The sequence below is a fragment of the Siniperca chuatsi genome, linkage group LG18 (assembly GCF_020085105.1).
Source record: "Siniperca chuatsi isolate FFG_IHB_CAS linkage group LG18, ASM2008510v1, whole genome shotgun sequence".
Classification (NCBI taxonomy): Eukaryota; Metazoa; Chordata; class Actinopteri; order Centrarchiformes; family Sinipercidae; genus Siniperca; species Siniperca chuatsi.
In genome coordinates, this window is record NC_058059.1 from 22,593,108 (window position 1) to 22,612,584 (window position 19,477).

General features: G+C 39.0%; 2 protein-coding genes across 2 annotated transcripts in view; one reads left to right on the forward strand and one right to left on the reverse strand.

The window, feature by feature from the left end:
• Positions 1–63: 63 nt before the first annotated feature.
• Positions 64–16,540, reverse strand: pum3 (pumilio RNA-binding family member 3). Its single transcript, XM_044174018.1, has 18 exons — positions 16,414–16,540; positions 15,193–15,260; positions 14,895–15,110; positions 12,274–12,460; positions 10,967–11,042; positions 10,264–10,357; positions 9,023–9,089; positions 8,629–8,803; positions 8,302–8,405; positions 7,331–7,409; positions 7,084–7,182; positions 6,547–6,600; positions 6,126–6,206; positions 5,806–5,948; positions 5,257–5,479; positions 3,866–3,953; positions 2,965–3,055; positions 64–1,492 (listed from the first exon to the last, which is right to left on the reverse strand). Exons 2-18 carry the CDS (start codon positions 15,257–15,259, stop codon positions 1,360–1,362), a joined length of 1,977 nt encoding a protein of 658 aa, XP_044029953.1. The 5' UTR covers position 15,260; positions 16,414–16,540; the 3' UTR covers positions 64–1,359.
• Positions 16,541–17,062: 522 nt separating this feature from the next.
• Positions 17,063–19,477, forward strand: part of LOC122865504 (cilia- and flagella-associated protein 44) — a 30,041-nt gene continuing 27,626 nt past the window's right edge. The window contains exons 1-3 of the mRNA XM_044174020.1: positions 17,063–17,174; positions 17,385–17,495; positions 18,564–18,717. Of these exons, the coding sequence (XP_044029955.1) occupies positions 17,420–17,495; positions 18,564–18,717 (230 nt within the window). The 5' untranslated portion in view covers positions 17,063–17,174; positions 17,385–17,419. The remainder of the gene's footprint in view (positions 17,175–17,384; positions 17,496–18,563; positions 18,718–19,477) is intronic.

A 19,477-nucleotide genomic window follows, 5' to 3' on the forward strand; every position in this document is an offset into this window, starting at 1 on the left:
TGATTACATTGAAAGCTTTTAATTATTCACCACCTGGTTAAAAAACTATGAGATACAATAAAGTAGTCATAATAATCTTTATTTTGCTAACAAATTTTCTTTTCAGTGGATACAATTATCACTCACATGGTACAAAATCTTAAAAAAGAAATCTGAAACTGAGGATGGCACCAACAATCAGGACTACTGGACAGAACCACCCATCACGAGCCCCTGTTAAAGGGCCAGTTCACTCAAATCAAAACACCTTTAGGTTGTATGCAGACATTGAGTACTGAGCAACAAGGACACCTATCCTGTAAAATAGATGCTTTTTTCAGTGCTGTAGGCACCTAAAGTAAATTCCGATCACCTCAGACAGAAATCTCCTGGATCAAAAAACCCCAAAAATATCTGCATGGATAGACAAGATGAGAAAAGAGGACGGTGATGTTTTGTGATGTGGGCAAAAATGACCCTATAAAGCTCCTTTGTCTGTATACCATAATAGTTTTTTCAATTTTATTCCCCCCAACTGCAAAGACAACCAGGTCTTTACTTGAAACAGGCCTTTTTTCTCTAATGTTCTTATATTATGTTTCAGTAAGAAGTCTCCCTAGTTTATGAGCTGCTCCTGTTTTAATTTGCTGTCACTGCAAACTCAACACGTCCTCCGTGTTTACGTGTTGTCTTGATCAATCATAGTATATGTTTCCACAGCATTAGCTCCAACAATACAACAGAATCATGTCATTTTCCCCAATCGACTGCTCTGAGTTGTATATCTACTTTGATTCGGTGTTAAACTATGGTCAGTGAAACTCACCACTTCCTGCAGATGTTTCACTTTAAAAGCCTTCAGCGGCTCAAAGGGCATAGATCTTCTTTTACCAGGTAAGCTTTTAATGTGAAAGACATGTTGAGTTTCATTGATAGTAGCGTAACAGTGATTTTAAAAAAACGGCAAAGTAGAAGCGACTGGGAAGAAAACAGAATTTGTGTTAAAAAAAGAATCTCAGAGCAGCAAAGTATGACATGACTCCGTTGAATCCTCGAACAGAACTATTAGAGGATTTATGTTACGTGTGCTCTTCATGTGTTGTAAAACTGGCAATCTGTGTATTTTACCCGGTCCTCTCATAGCATCGCCTCATCCGCCAAAACACTTCCATATCATTATTCACAGATAGAATTCTCAATATTTCCACACAAATTCACGTCCGTTCATCGGGGAATGAAATGACAGTGTTCCAGGTTGTACTCACTTCCTGAAAACGTTCCCATTTGCAGCTACAAACACTTCCAGTCTTGTAGGCGTTTCCTGCTGCACAGAAAGTGATGTGTGTTCAGCATCACCAGTTTGTTTGAAATGAAAAGTCTCTACTTGTTTAGATTCTCCAGCAGGATTGTAGCTCCTTTGTTGTTGTCGCTGATGCCGCTGAGCTCGGATCTGATGGACTCGAGCGTCGCCTTCACCTCGGCGGCAACAGACTTGTCACAGCTGTTCAGGAGGCTGCACACGAAAACACAGGCAAAGAGTTCAAAAAGGCTGGTTAGCTTGTGACCACATATTGTATAGCCAAAATAATTTTGATCGATGTCACTTCTACAACAAAAAGGAAAAAAGTTTGGAAACATGTCAACAGTGAAATCACACAAACCCCTTTATTCATGTTTTCTTCATCTTTCCACTTTCGTTCTACGTTTTCCAACCAGCTCATGTGTGATCACACAGAAAAATAACTTTTATTCCCATTATGGCATTAATGCCAGCAAGGCAGAATGAAGATTAAGTGAATTTTACCAGCTCTGTCATCTAAGACAGTTAGAGGCCTTTACTGATGCCCTGTCCTTTATTCTGGTAAATCTCTTTACAGCCATCTGAAGACAGCAGGTATCGGCTCCATTTGCAGTCTTTAACTGGAGTGATGTTGGCGTAGGCGTGTTGGAGACGGACACATTGAAACAGTTCCATGAAAAAAAAAAAAAAAAAAAAAAAAAAAAAAAAAAAAAAAAAACTCTCTCCTCTAATAACTCCCTCAGGACCTGGTGTCTCCATCCAAAACATCGGGTAACCGGGACAACGGGTGTTTCACCTTCTGACCAAAGTGCCGCCTGGAGCTCCGTATTTTTATTGACAATACGGGCAGACGTGAGTCTGTGATTCACAGCGGTGTCCCATGAAACAAAAGACCCAATTTACTTGTGGATCATTACGAGGATGTGTGCAGGATGAGGACTAAGCAGGCAACTATTTTGTTCCCAGACTGACGGCAATTATTTTGCATGTGAAACAGTCAAATCGAACTGAACGAAACTAATAATTTTAGAAATACAACATGAAAAAACTAGACGCCATTTTTAATTCTACTTTAATTTTATTTTGTGGCAGTGCAGTGGTATTTACCTGCAGATGGTTAAAGTATGGATCATTGTGATGACAAATAAAATGCGCACATGAATTCAACTATAAAAAAAAAATAAAGTCTTCATCTGCTCTTGGCAGGATATTTGAGTTGAGTTGCTGTATTCATGTGTAAACTCTGCACGTCCCAGACAACACTACGTTTCCTCTGAGGGAAAACTCTCCACCGGAATCCCAAACTGTCAGTGCGTCATGACGGGGAGGGCGCTGCGTTTAAAGGAGCCTCAGCTATAATGTATGATAATGTATTCTTTCTGATCCCACCCTGTGCCCAAGTAAGCCAGTCAAACCTGGGCAGGGCGCACTTGACTGCGACCTGCCACACCACCAGACCACCGGATTGGGGTGGAAGCAGAAATCACAGAACCTGGACAAATAAAGATACTACTATGTGCAATGAGATAACTTGCGTTATGAACTGGTGCTATATAAATAAAACTGTACTGAACTACAAGAGGGAAGAAAGAAAATGTGTTTTTTGCGATTTGGATGAACTGACCCTTTAAGTAACAGAATTGTATAGTGTAATCAAGATCAGAAGTGTGTGTGTACACACTGACCTGCAGAGCACCATGGCTCCTCTGTTGACTTTGACCCAGCTCTTCAGTTTGTCTGTTCCCACTGTGTCCACCAGAATCCTGCCGAAGCGCTCTGAGAAGGTGAGTGAAGTAGACATGAACAGGGAGACGGAAGGAGAGAGACAGAGCGGAACAAAGCAAAGGCTCAAGTTATTCAGATTTTAACTTACTTTTAGCCCAAGGAGGTTATGTTTCGGTGGGAAGTTGGGCAATGGGTCAACAGTTTTTGGTGCAGTTGGCGCCCTCTGGTGGCCATTAAATCATTTCGTGTCATAAAGGCAAAATTCTTTAGTTTTTTTTTAAATTAAGCATCTTTCTTTTTTGTGATTCTATTTTCTATTCCAGGTGCTGAAAATGGCATCTCTCTTTGCTTATTTTGTACGACACAAAAATATAAGAACACAGTGACTTTATGCCATGTCATTTCCAGCAACCCCTTTGTTAGGATAGGAAACATAACTTGGGAAAAGGGTTCAAATCATTTTTTATAGTGCAACAGACAGAATATTCTGTTCCTCCTGATGGTTTGAAGAAGATTTGAGGATTTCAGAAATATGTTCAGAACAGCGCTGTTGTTGTTAAATAATCTAATTGTTTTTCAAAGATCAACATGTATTTCTTTTTCAGCAAGACAGATGCTGAGCTCGGCGACTCAAATGAAATGATAATGCATGAGATGTACAAACTGGGGCATATTGCATACGCATCATCATTTCCAGAAACTTTAAACTAGATTAAGATTCATCGGATCAGGATGAACAATTAGTCAAACTTATTTTTTTGTGAGCGTTTTTTTTGTGAGGCAAGTTTTTTTAGTGGCTTCAAGTATATAAATTCTTTTTCATAGCATGCTGACATAAACTGAAATGAAAGTGATGTTTACCTTCCTTGCCAGCCTCTGCCAGTGTCATGTCCTGCTCTATGAGCCATTTCAGCACCAGGTGTCCTGCAGGATGCTCCGCCATGTGAAGCTGCAGAAGAAATACAGAGTTCAGAGTGAAGAACAGAAGCCAACTGCCCAACCATTTCAGGAATAACTGCCCTTACATTGGTTTGTGAGGAAAACCACCTGGCCGCTTCTTTTAGTCCTACCAATAATAAAAAGGAAGAAACGACTGAATTGTTCTCCCTATTGTGATTATTAAATATGAAAAACTAAAGCCAATCAGTCAGAAGCTTCTACTGTTTGTCACGTCAGTGACGTCAAGGCTGTGGATCAAACCTCTGAAACGCGTCCTTCGCTTTCTCTGCTCGAAAACTGTCAAGTACTGAAAGTTGGCATTGAACAGATTCATAGTCTTGTTTGCTTATTCTTTGATTCGATAGTTGTCGATATAAATCCAAGTCGTGCTACTTTGACTGTATTTTATTTAGTTTTTAGTTTTTTGTGCGGCTGCTTGTGTTTAACATTTGAGAACTTTGGCTTTTTGTTGATGAAAAGGTTTTGTAGTAAAACATGTTTATACTCCTCAAAAGGACTGTATTGAAAAAAAGTATCTCTGGCATAAAAACCAAGTCTTAGTCATGGCTCATTTTCAAACATATACTTAAACTAAGACACAAACTGCAATTAACACATTTTTCACACATCTCACAACAAAAGCAAATCTGAGCATTTCTAACTAGCAAATGGTTTTACTTGATAAATGACTCTAGAGCCATGCTAGCAGTGCTTAAAGCTAAATGCTAATGTTAACATGCTGATGTTTAGCCTGTCAGCATGCCAACATTTGCTAATAAGTACTAAACACAAAGTACAGCTGAGGCTGATGGGAATGCCATTGGTTTTGTAGGTACCTGGTCATAAACAAAGTGTGAGACCAATTGAAATTTTGACCTGATGCCTGCGCTAGATGGAAATGAAGGGACGACAGAAGAATGTGTGTACTAAATTTAATCAAGCTGAATTCCTATTAAGTTATCATTTTAACACACCGTGTGAGTCCATGTGAATTCTGTTTACAGGTGTTAATTCACTTGTGAAATTAATGTAATCATTACCAGCAAAAGTGTGGTACTTTTATCATTCTGCACTGAAGGCCCCGGTTCACTTAAAAATAAAAAAAAAATAGCCTGATAATAAAATCTTCATGTGTGCAAACTGCTGGCTACACAAAAGGATCACTTTATTTAGCTGGGTTGGAAAATTGTTATGAACCTGTTGATACATTTACTTCTCCTGTGTGTTTCTATTTTTACATTAACTTTAATCAGCAATGAAATCAGTCACACTTCTTACACACACACACACACACACACACACACACACACTACCTGTCCATTGGTCCCTCCTGGCACGAGCTCCTGATTGGCCAGCTGAGCCACAGCTGTCATGGCGGGCCGCAGGTCCCCGCAGGCTGACGCCAGGATGTCACTAACAGTGACGCTGGTCGCCTTGTCCATCACCATGGTGGCAGCGTTGTCCCGGAGAAACTCCAACAGCGGGGGGCTGACGACTTCCAGCAGCTCCTTCCTCCGAATCGCCATGTCCTTTTTACTGATGAGAGGAAGACAGAGCTGATATATTACTGCGATTCATTTTGGGCCTTAAATCGTTTATCATTTACATCACTCACTACTAACTGATTCAACAGATTTCCTTCCTTCGGGCAGCTGTTTGTTTCAGTGCATTTCTAACAAAATCAACTTCGAAAGACTGCAGTTGTCTTATTTATCTATTTAATATTGAACATTTTGGGGTTTCATCATTTTCCAGCCAAAAACTTTGACTATGGTCCTTTTGTGCTACCAGACAGCGAACAGTGTGCTTTCTTCCCCTTTCTACTAACAGATGTGACTGTTACACACACACACAGTTATTACCTGTGTGTGTTTCCGTCTCCTTGCTCCAGCACCTTGATGATCTCCGGCAGCAGGTGAGCAGGGTCTCTGGGGCTCAGCAGGTACAACATAACCTTCTTACCGTATTTATTACTGATGACCTCATCCAGAGACGACAAGATCTCCTGAACAGGTGGGGGACAGGTGAGTTGAGATTTTTAGACGATAACAACAACTTTGCTCACATCTTCAAATTGGTAATTGTGACCCGACAGGGTGGGCTTCAAAAACTGCTGTCACTTAAATATTCAGGATTATCAGTGAGTCTCATTGATCTTCAAACCACATGACATCAGACTTACTGAGAGCACGGCCTGTTTGACCAGCTTGGTGTCGTCCACGCAGTCAAACATGGCCAGAAGAACCAGGTGACCAAACTCTCCCTGGGAAAAAAAACAGTCAGTCAGTCTGAGGAGGTTTAACAGCCAATACATGAACAACAGGAGTTCAGGTTTAAGTGTAACTCTGGACTGATGGTTGAGCTCCGGTATTTCTACATATTCTCAGCTGGCTTCGTGTGGACGTAGTCTAACTTTGACTCTTTCCTCCAATAAAGCCAAAAACAACATTTACCCTCAGTTCAGACATTTCCTCCTGGTAAATAATCGTCATTTAGAGTCTGACCTTTTCTAAAATCCAACGAGCTAATAAAGCACTGGCAGCTTGTTTCTATGAATATATATAATGAATGAATAAATGCATGGAGCCGCTGTGAGAACTCACCGTGGCAAACTTCACCATGTACGTCTTCATAGTTTTGATTATGACTTTTCTGTCCTGAAACATGAAAAAAAAAAACTTTTGCTCAAAACAAAGACACTGTGCACTAGACATTTATTTTACTTCAACACTTAATATTTCTTGCCATTGAATAACTAATGATCTTAAATGAATGTAATACAGAGACGTGGATATTAAGTGTGGAAAGTTCCATTCTAAGGATTACCAGGAGAAGGAGGAGGAGGAGGAGCATGACAGCTCATCACTGCCATACTGTGTGGAATTCTGAATGGAACTAAAAGTCTCTTTGGGAGCATCGGTTGGCACTGAAGACCACAAGTTTTCAATTGAAAAAAAATCTGGGGATGTGGAGTTAAAAAGACAACTATATATATATATATATATATATATGTGTGTATGCCTGGCCGCAAACAAAATCTCCCTCAGGACAATAATAAAGTTTTAGCTTCAATAAACTAAATAAAACAGGGTGTGTTAGTTGTTTTCTCTGTGTGTGTGTGTGTGTGCGCATGCACACACCTTGGCCGTCCCGTGCCACAGACAGTGCATTGCCACTCGCGCTCCGTCGTGTGTGTGAGCCATGTAGACGACCGACTCTCTGATCGACTCGATCATCTCCTGCTCACATCGGAACAAAAACAAAACACAGAGACGAAACGTGTTAGTGGTAAATACAGTCACCGCTAAATAAACTTACTAATAATAATTATTATACAAATATTTAGTAATTACACAACATTATGTGAGATGTCAAAGAGCAGCTCACCGTTCTCTGTTTTTCGGGAGCTAACAGGAAGAAGTCCAGGAAGACTTTGTGGACCAGAGAGTGTTTGATCACTTGTTCTCTGAAACACAACAACAGAAGTTGCAGTTACATGGGTTCAATTCTACATATTAATAAAATGCTATCGAGTGAAAAAGTGAAAAAATGTATTGCATTATATTAATGTCAATTTCATTAAATTACATAAAGAAAAGAGGGAATGAATGGAAAAAAGTAACGATAAATAAAGCTGCATACATATATTCATACTTAACTTATCCAAGAAATAAATAACCAAACTTTGCAGCTAAGAAACCTGGGGAAATTCATGCAACTCATCTAAAATCTGACCAAAATTGTATTCCAAACTCAGTCAAAGCTTCCCAGCAGCTTTCAAATTTGTTCTAATCTTAAAGCAAGTTAATTTTTCCATCACAAAAATCTCATGAGTCACATTAATCCAAACCTCTGTGGGAAAGTCTCTTCTCTTCCTCATCAGTGCTATTCTACTTGTAATTAATGTGATATTGCTTTGTTCTCTCTTTGTGTGTCTCTATTCTTTTTTTCTGGCTGCAAATAACCATTATTTTTCCAATTAAATATTTAACGTCTTTAAACGGCTTGTCAGACCAAAGATATTCAAAAAAAAAAAAAAAAAAAAAAAAAAAAAAAGCAGCAAATCGTCACATTAGAGAACCTGGAACCAGAAAACGTTTGTCGTTTTGCTTCATAAATGACTTCACTGATTCATCAATTACCCCAAATTTAATCAAACAGAGCAACCCCACTGACTCTGGTTACCCTTAACAAACTAATGTTGATAATATATTAAGTAAAACATTTTCCCTGCACAGATCAATAACGTTTCACCTTGTCCCGAGTGTTTTATGTTTGTGTGTTCAGCTGCTCATACTTTCACTTCAGTTCTCATCTGCGTGTGAACTTTTTTTTTTTGGTTTGTTTTCTCGTCTTACTTCTGGGCCATGGGTGTGAGAATCTGCTTCATCTCGTCGATGATGTTGTTCAGCTTGTCCGGGTTCGCCTCTGCAACTTTCTCGATGGTGTTACACACTGACGACTGGACACACAGGCAGAGGGAGCGTTCACAGCCAATTAGCCAGCGAATGTTTCACACACATAACCGAAGTTAATCCAATACTGAACTGTGACTCCTGCCACAGGGAGGGAGTTGAAAAGTAATGCAGAGGCACCATGATGCCATCAACAAGTATCATGGTGTATAATAATACCTGAAGTGGCCCAAAGCTATTGCAGGTGTGTGTTTGTGTGTGTGTGTATACCTTGCAGACAGTGAAGGTGTTCCCGTACAGCCCCTCAGTAAGCATGAGTCTCTGTGCGAGCACGGCTTTGTCGTTGTAGGCGTACTCGATGATGGACGAGGCGGCGGCGTGCCGAAGCATTGGCCGAACGTGACCTTTAAATTGCTGCATCACAGCCGCCATCAGCTCCTTGTTCCTGTGGAGGAAATACATACACACACCTCATACACACTGCCTCCACATTCAAAAGCAACCTGATAACCTTTCTATTTAATCTGGCTTATGGTTAGTTACTATGTGTGTGTGTTTAAAATTGCCTTGCCTACAGTGTCGAACATACAGCTTGTGTCTTGCTGATTTAAATCTGGACGTCTGCTGAAAGAGAAGAAGAAGAAACCAATCTGAGCCGACTCACCCGTACATCAGCAGTTTTTTCACCACGTGTCTGCCGTACTGCGACTTACACAAACCGATGATGTCATCTGTGGGAGACAACAAAGTTAACTAGCTGCTGTACTCGTGTGTCACAAATACAAAACCAGGAACTGGAAAACAGGTCAGCTCCGGGTTTCCTGTTTACAACCAATTAAGGATGCGTGCGCGCGGGGGGGGGGGGTAGAAAACTCATGCCACAATGTCAGGATAGCTTGTATGTGGACAGTTCCAGTATTTAGAAATAAAGCAATTACTTTACCTTGGATGTCATATAGCAGACATCCAAGGTTTTTTCCAGACGCTTGGATAGACATCTATTAGCTTTAGCTACCTAATAACGAATTCCAGTAAGAAATGGCAGCTAGGTTTGTGTCCCAGACCATCAACAGGCAGCACAGGTTAAAAGCACTTCCTGCTGTTTGCCTGCTCCACAAGTTAAGCGCACGGAGCCTCCCTCATTCTGGACATTATAGTATGTTAGGTCATGTAATGTCAGCATGTATGAAAACCTGCTTTGTTTCCTCAAAATATAGCAGACACTCGATATATGCCAGATGTCTTGAGCTGTTTTACCTTTCAACAGGCGTTTCTTCCTCAGCAGTTTCTGTGCAAAACTATTCACCACCTTATTAAACTCCAGGGCTCTAACCAGATCACTAGATGCTAACAGCTAATTCTGCACTCTGCGATAACATCCTCCTGGGATAATGAACATTTTCCACACATTACCCTTTGGAATTTGTGCAGTTTGAGGCACAAAAAAAACCGACCCATGTTCATCTACCCACAAGTCCTCAGTTATTGAGTGTTTTTCCCTACCTCTCACAATCACATCTGTTCCATTAAAAGAAAGCTCATCTCTGAAAAGTGGCACTGCAGCATTTGTTTGGCTGTCTGCACATCAGTCAAAAACATGAGGTGTCCCACTCAGTCTCCCACTATGACTTAGTAGCTAAAGTTTATGTTTCTCTTCTTATGTTGCTCTTGTTTATTGATACTAATATGGGTCTGTGTTGGAATCAAATCAACAGAACAGCTGAAATCTCCAGTTATGAAACACAGCAGCTGCCATCTTCAGTTGCCCGTACGGTGTGAACACTCGCAAGTGGTAAACATGGGAATCACAGACAGACAGACAGACAGACAGACAGACAGACAGACAGACACAGCAACAGGCAGTTAAAAAGGCAGCAGATGAAGAAGCCAAACTCGTCTGCTTACCTTTGAGCTCCTCAAACACTTCCTGTCTCTGCTCGTGGCTGCCGAACTGAATGAAACACTGCAGCACTCGCACTGAGTCGTGAGCAAATGCCATCTGGAGACAGGAAAGCACAGTCAGAAATGACAGTCCAAAAGATTTCATAACATAGAGCCAAAATACAAGATGGATCTCCGTTAGAACTTTCTCAGTACAACAATGTATGATTCTTCGTGTCTGACTGCTTGTGTTTCTTCACCCTTCAGACTACTTTTTAGTGGCGTCTCCGTGTTCCTAAATGTCAGCTATTAACTTAGTAAGTCCAATGTTGTAATTACTGATACAACTGATGGACAAACCTAAAATAAGACCAGAAAATAAGAACCAAGTTGTAATAAACCAGAATTATCCTTTAAGCTCCTCAATGTAAAATCAAGTAAAAATTAACCCTTTCTATTGGTACATTTGCAGATTTTTAAGTGAAAATGTCCAATGGTTGAATGGCAGCTGACAGTAGGATAAAAAAAAAAAAAAAAAAAACCAACCACCTACAGAAACTGCATCCGAGGAAAATTTTAAGACAGTCATGTCCCACACCGTGTGATTGACAGGTGATCTGTGTGCGTTTAGCACCAAATATGCTGACAGACACTTTTCCCCCCAGAAACGTTAAAGGGATTCTGTTGGGTTTGCGGTAAACAGATGAAAATGCAGAGTGAGACTCACCTGTTTGATCTTCCCGCGGATGAGGTCATGAAGCTCTTTCATCAGTTTATTCTTTATTTCTTTGTTGCAATTCTTCCTGTTGACACACATACGCCATCATCATCGGTGAACGAGCAGTCAGCAGCACGGCTTTCACGTTACAAAGTAATCTACCAGGATTGGTCAATCCAGTGTGGTGCTGGATGACGCATTGTGTTGCAGCAAAAGTTAAGCCTGGCCCAACTTCTTTTTTTTTTTTTTAAACCAGACCAAACTGTGTGTTTTTGCATATGTTGATCTGAACATGATCTTAGTCAGAGGGAAACCTAAAATGATTTCATTAAAGCATGAAACTCACATTTGTGTAACTTGTTCTGGTACGTTTGAGTTCTGCTAACAGACATTCCTTCACTTCACATCCTCACGTCAAACTCTTGACAGGAGGATGTGACACCCTCACTAATAGCTTTATGTTTTAAAACCCATGAGGTTTGCTATGTTTACACCCAGCGTCCACTACTGCGGCGTTCTCGAGCCCCGAAAGCGGATACTTTTGGAAATGCAGCTGGCCCTGTTTTTGTTTGCTTCTTGATTGGGTCTTGTCAGTCACTACGTGTCCTTCCATGATTCGTCACGCCTCTATCACGTTCCCTTTTCCGGAAGAAAACAAACAAAGACGTCGGCCTCGACTACCAGTTGCTCATTTGACGTGGATAAAGAATTACAGCCGTTGCTGACCTTAATGGCTATGCCTCGTCGTTGGTCCAAGCAAACAAATCTCTGGTCTTACTTTTCACCATTGCTGTTCTTCGTTCGCAGTATTTCTTATAACTGAACATCCACGAGCAGAGTGGACAATCTGCTTCCTGTTCACACCGGCCCGCCCATGCCCGGTGTACATGAATATAAGCGTTTTCAAGCGTGTTAGTATAGACGAAGAATATTTCTGAAACGCTCGTCTGGACGGAGATTGTTTTCGTTTTAAAACGGCATTGTTTAGAAGTGTGGATGTAGCCTTAGAAGTGAATGGTATTATCTTCGACAGCTGTTAAGCTGCCAGTACACTCTGCCAGAACTGCTTCTTGGATGGTCAAATAGCTTCTGAAACCCCAAATACTCTTAATTATTATTTATTATTTGTTTTATGAGTCTGCATGTATGTGGGGCTGGTTTTACTACACATACATGATCGGTAGTGGATTGTTTCAGTTCAACTTTTATTTTATTTTTAGTTCAAAAGGTAAAAAAGGGCATAAAGAAGGCCAGGGGGTTAGGGGTTCCACTCTCACTCTCTGACTGTGTGTGTGTGTGTGTGTGTGTGTGTGTACCTCCTGAGGTCTCCCCACACTCGTTTTGCCTGACAGACGATCTGGAACATGTCCTTCCTCTCCGCCTGCTGTCTGCTGTTCTTCAGATCCTTCTTCCTCTGCTGCCTGTTCTTCTTCAGCTCCTCCTTCGTCAGTTCCTTCGTCTTCGGCTTAAACTCACCTTTCTTCATCTTCTTAGCCACCGGACCTGATCGCACACACACACAGAAATCACTTAAAATGTTTTGACACTTCAATAATAATCATCAGGAAATGATACAGGCTGAATCCAGGCAGTGGAGGAACAGGAGTTAAAGTTTAGACACTACTGCTCTGAGCAGAGCAGCGAAAAAGGCAATCACAAACCCATGTGATACAGTTGTTTTGCCTTAATTAGATTGCCCAATTCTCAGAGTGAATACAGTGGCCAGAATGGACAAATTCCAAAATTGATATAATCTAATAACATGCATTTTTTAAACATTTCTTTACTAGATACAGTGCCGCTAGAATGTTTGTGAACCCTTTAGAATTTTCTGTATTTCTGCATAAATGTGGTCTAAAATGTCAGCTCTTTATTCAAGTCCTCAAACTAGATAAATCAGAATCACAAATACTTTATTGATCCCCGAGGGGAAACTCTTTTGTTACAGCTGCTCACTATCACGTCAGTGCACACAGGGATGGAAGCTCTAAGCAAATCAGAATATAATACACTATAATACAGGCAAGATAAATTAAGTACAAAGTGGATATAAGTATAAAAGCTAAAATAAGTGTAAGTACCACAGTGGATTTAGAGGTTGATGAGTAGATAAGTATGTATGGTATAATAATACAATGTAATAATATATTATAAGTATTAAGTAATAGTGCATGTACTGTCAAGTTAAGTGTAGCTTATTAAGATGATTCTGAGACGGTGGATATTGCACAGCTGTAATAGAGGTATGAATAAATATCAATAAATAGGGATTTTAAACTGAAAACAGAGGACCCACTTACACAAATACAAAACATATATACTTATTGATTTAATTATTTAGCAAAATCTTCCAATAATAAACCTCTAGCATTATCAGTTCATTTAAAGGGGTAATTGGAGGTGTTTCAATCAATGGAATGACAATCAGGTGTGAGTTTAGCGGTCCCTGCCCTATTGAAAGAGCATAAACCTGGGTCTTTATCAAAGTCTGGTCTTCACCACACAGGTTTGTGGAAGTGTGCCGCCTCGATCAAAGGAGAGTTCTGCAGAGCTCAGACAAAAAGTTGTTGATGGTCACCAGGCTGGAAAAGGTCACAAAACCATTTCTAAAGAGTTTGGCCTTCACCAATCCACTGTCAGGCAGATAGCGTACAAATGGAGGAAATCCAACCCCACTGTTACTCTCCGCAGGAGTGGACGTCCAACAAAAATCACTCCAAGACCAAAGCGTGTAAAACTCCAGGAGGTCACAAAGAACCCCAGGGTAACATCTAAGGATCTACAGGCCTGTCTTGCATTTGGTAATGTCAGTGTTCATGAGTCCACCAACAGACACTGAACAAGAATGGTGTGTATGGCAGGATACCAAGGAGAAAGCCACTACTCTCCAATAAGTACGTTGCTGCCAGTCAAAAGCTTGCTAAAGGCCACGTGGATGAACCAAAAGGCTATTGAAAGAATGTTCTGGACGGATTAGTCCAAAATAGAACTTTTGGGTTTAAATGAGAAGCGGCGTGTTTGGTGAAAACCCAACACTGCATTCCAGCATAAGAACCTCATCCCAACGGTGAAGCACGGTGGGGGCAGTATCATGGTTTGGGGCTGCTTTGCTGCCTCGGGACCAGGGTGGCTTGCAATCAGTGAGGGAACTATGAATTCTGGTTTGTACCAGCAAATTCTACAGGACAATACCAGGGTATCCGTTAATTAAAAAGGAATAATGCTTTTTGTATTTGTTTAACTGGGTCCTCTTCGTGTATTTGTAGGACTTAGATGAAGATCCTCAGTTAAGGTCATCCTATAACAAATGGACCCAGCAATAGCTCGACCAATCAGGAATCAGGAGCCAAAAAAAGGAAGGAAACTTAAGTTGAAACTAATTCAAGACTAGTTACACAAATCAGTGCTTAAGGACAAACACGTGGGTTCACTATTTTATCCTTTGGAATGGATGCTACATCCAAGCGGACCTTGTTGCGGAGTTTGATGGCAAAAATTGACAGTAACTTTACGCTATCCATTCCCTGTACTGCAAGTTATTTTCCTTTACTTCTGTGTCCACAAGTGATGCGCTGGGACAATGTACATAATGTAGCAGCAGATGTTCAAGTTGTTAATATCCCTTTTGTTTTAATGTTTTTTGAAGTTTTTATAGTATTTCACACTGTATTTGTATTACATTTAATATATATAAAATTGTTCCTTGCAACTTGAACTAACTAGCCCTGTTGTACTGTTATTTTTAGTTTGTTGTCACATGGATTGTAGCACTTGTGAATCCAGGAGGGACACAGACACAAGAAGGAACTGTGAGGGAAAACATTTGCTAGTCAAAATGTTTAGCAGCAATGAGAAGTAAAAGACTGAAATATACAAACCACATTGTAATCTGACAGGTTCCTCGAAGACAAAAAGCATCAAGCAGATGTTTTCTCACCTTCACCCTCTTCTTCTTCCTTTTTCACTTTAAAAGGCAGTTTCCTCTTCTGCTGCCCCTTGTCGGATTTGGAGAAAGCAAATTTGTGTTGTTTCTTGCCGCCATCTCCACCCATCCCCGGTCTGCTCTTCCTCTCTGTGTTGTTGTACGGTTTGAAGGGCTTTTTACCGCCTGGCTTACTGCCTGGTTTTCCACCAAGTTTGGCCCCTATGGAATCTGGACGGAGTAAGACAAGCCAATTACAAACCTGGTTGGCAGTGATGGTGTACATAGCTGCTTAATGTTAACTACAGCCTACCTTTTCCTTTCTGTGTAAACTTCTTTCCACCTTTAGGAGAAAAGGTTTTTTTGGATTTAGCCTCCATCCTAATGTGCGTCCCAGAGAGAAATGGAGAAGAGGACAACAGCAGAAAGACAGACGTACAAGTAATCAGAAATCTGGGCTCCAAAATTGTTTACATACCAAAGTCCCACATATTTCTAGGCCTACTTTGTGACTGGTGACTCAGTGACTGAGCAGTAGGCTAAGTCTACCTAAGCTGAAGGTGTCTGCAGAAATGAAAAACTGTAATATAACACATTTCAAGATCAAGTATCGCAATCTTTAACTGCTGTAAGTATGGTAAACTTAAATACTTGGACAAAGCTTGCAGGAAAGTTTCATTTGATTTTTGTCTGCATGTCAGTATGACAGGAGTCAGAGTTATGTAGAACAGGTAAATGCAGAAGATCAATATTAAATCTAAGCATATTAGGTTCAGCATAGGGATAAACATTAGTTTGGGCTCCAGAAATCAGATAAAATATGTATTTTGAATTTTAGACAATGTAATGACTTTTAAGGCCCAATATTTAAGACCTTAAGGACCTGCAAACACACTATACACAGGCATCACCACAAAACCTAAAACAGCAGTGAGTGTTATAAGTAACGTTAATCACGTACATGAACATACTAAATTATGGTATTTCTACCGGCTCTTAACCTAAGTATTACATTTTGACAATTCAGTGGCAAATATTATTCTTTTAAAACACTAGATTTTATCTAGTAGCTGCTTTTAACTTTGTAGAGCGAGATTTTAAACGCAAATAATACCAAGTTCATACAATAAGGGGCACTGTTAAAGAGTCAGACCACAAACAACAAGAAAATACCTCTGACGTTAGCTAACGACCCAGGATTAACTAAGTTAACACTCTGAAGAAATATATGCTACTTTCTCTTTTGATACTTAAGCACATTTTAGTGGTGATAAGTTACATAATTTTTCATTTTAATGTTACACATTTACTTCAATTTCATTAGTTTTAGATTGTGTTGTCGCTGCTTTCACTCAGCTAAAGGGTTTGGGTAACGTTACTTTTTCCTAATCTAGTTAGCTATGCTAATAGCAAAAACAATGGCTGTCAACAAATATTATTATACTATCGATAACGCCATGCGGCTCTGTAGTTTCGCTGTACTGTTAATGCGAACAATAACATGGTAAACAACATTATTTCTGGTGTAACTTACGTTTAGATGCACACACACGCTGTGCCAACCGTAGTCCCATGCGTTCTATAACCAACACTGTTTACGGCACAAAACGTCCAATCACAATGAACCTTCGCTGCCGTAAAATGTAGGTTGTTGCGACAAGTCTTTATCGCCGAAAAGTAGTAGACCATTAACTTTTAGCGTATATATATCATCACATTTAAAAATAATTCCGCCTCAGCAGTCCTACAGTTTATCGAAACTGTGTAGTTCTATATCTGTCAGTAGTCTCTGCCGTTCTACACGCGGCCATGTTTGTTTACAAGTGTCATATAAAGGGATAGAAGTCGTTACTATGGTTACAGTGATATGCGGGCTCTACCCATAGATGTATTATAAGATTTTTATTATATACATCCATGGATCTACCGCATGTGTAGAATCACACCAAATTCAGGAGTTCAGGAACCATAAACAATTCACAACTTTTGAAAATGATATATGAAGTTAATTTTGGTCCGTTTTATTTATTTTTTGTTTTAGCCTACTGAAGTATAATACGATTTTAATTATTATATAATCATAATTCTACAATTTATTTAAGGTATTTCCTTTTTGATCCCAAGATTAAGCAACTCAAAGAATTATGACAACTGCAATGAAGCGAAAAAGGGGTTGAGAACTACATTAACCAGCAGGCTTTGATTCGTAGTGACTTTACTTGTTGCCTGGCAACGACTCCAAACTGAACGGAGTTCGACTGGGGAGTCGGAAAATTACAGAGCCAAATTTAGAAGGTAGCAGACATTAAATATGATTCAAAGTAGCGTAAAAACTTTTTAGTAGCCAAGTGTTAGCTTGATACGGAACAACTGAAAATCTAGTAGTTAACGCTGTATTTTGCTTTGTTATCACATTCACTGCCCTTTAAAGCTTAATGTCAGTTTGGAAATAACGTTAATGTTACCTTTGAATAACGTTAATACATTTTCCTTTTTATTTTACAGATAAAAAAAACAGAGCAGACGATTTAACAGCGGATATGTCAGAAGAAAACGCAGCTCCTGTTGGTGAACAGGCTGAGAGCACACAGACAGATTCACAGGAAAACACTGAAGGTAGAGAGCATAATCATGTAACGTGAATTAGCTACATCTAAGTTAATAACACCTAAGCTAGCTAACTAAGTTAGCTAAAGACTTTCAGTGACTTTCAGAAGTAACTAAGTGTGCTAGCTAGCTAGCTGCTGAAAATTTTATGTTGAAACATTTGAAATTAATGAAACGCTGAAACAGTTGAGGTTACATTTTATGGGCAGTCGAAATACAATTACAGAAAGAAGTTGAAATTGCATTTAAAATGGAGGTGCTGAATTAAGTTAAAGTTTAAATTTAAATGTAAGATAAGATGTGAATAAGTAAATGAAATGTCAGTAGAAGTGTAAGTATTTAAAGACATTGAGAAGATGTCAGGCGAAGTGTACACACTGAAAATAGATTAACTCTCAGTTAGTTAAAGAATAAGAAATGAAAGCAGTGAAACTGAAGAAATGAACTTGTTTGAACGAAACTCAATAAAGATTTATTTTTTAAAAAGTAAAAGCAGTTGAATTGTCATTTGAAGAGAAAGAGACTAAATCAGTTGAAATGTCAGACTATAAGAGCAGTTTAATTGTCAGTTGAAGAGTAATAGATGATAGCAGTTAAAATGTCAGTTGACATGTAGGTGGTGAAACTAGTGGAAATTTCAGTTGAAGTGGAAGCACTGAAGACAGTTCAAGTGTGTGCACTGTAAGCAGTTGAAATGTCAGTTGGTGTGTAAGCACTGACACCAGTTAAAACATCAGCTGAAGTGTAAGATCTGAAAGTAGTTGAAGAATAAAAATAAGTTAATCGACATAAATAATAACTACAAGTAGCACATCAAATTGTGAAGAGAAGCAATTTTACTGAAAGATAGTCTTAAGTTGACAACAGTGGTTTACTATTTTTTATGTTGGTATCTTCTCTGCAACCCATTAAAGCCTCCAATGAACTGATGTTTTTTACAGTCTTGGTCATGACCCAGACTTTTAAAAACAATGATTTATCATAAAGAGGTATAATACAGGCAAATATTGAGGGAAAACTGCACAAGTTAATTCAATGATGACTGAAAGCTGCTGTCAAATGTTTCCTCCCTCACAGGATGTGATACTGAAAACTCACTGATGCAGCAGGAGACTGAGGAGGAATCAAACAAGCAGCTCTCTGCAGAAATGTCCTATAAGTATGAGGAGCTTCACTCCAGACCATCCATCACACCCGACTCTGAAATCCCAGAGAACCTCCTGCACCTCTCGTATCCTTCTTTGATAATTTGTTTTATGAAAAACATTTCACACCACAGTTTTTCTCCCTTTCTCTCATCATACTTAGTAAATAGAGGCAAATAAACATTTATTGCGAGGACAATCCACACATTTTTTGTTCATCAGCTTTTCAACTTGCAAATTCAGATACAAATAAAATAAGAAATTAAGGAAGTTAGAGGTATTACATTAAAATGCTATATACAATATATAGATTACAATACTTTAGACTATAGAATTGTGCAAGTATGTGTAGCCATTATGTGTATACTATTCATTATATAAGTGCAGGTATATAGATATAAGTATGAAAAATAAATACAATATACATGTATACATGCATAGTGTTATATATAATGTATGTGCAGTATATGTACTATACACACTATACAGTAATAATACAATACTATAAAATATATATAATAGAAATTGAAAAGAATACTATGGTATATGATATAGTATATAATATAATATAAAACACGATAATAACAATATAGTAGTAATCTAGTATTATTATAGTATAATAGTAGTAGTATAGTAGTAGTATAAGTAATATAAACGTGCATGTGATATATATATATATCACTACTAATACTACGACTTCCATAGTATTTGTAAAAATAGTACATATAATGGAGGGCAAGGTGTAGGTGTATACAAACAATTATTATAATTATTATTATTATAAAACCTTTGGTAACATAATAAAATAATTTATTTAAATCTTGTGTAACGCTTCAGTGAATCTGA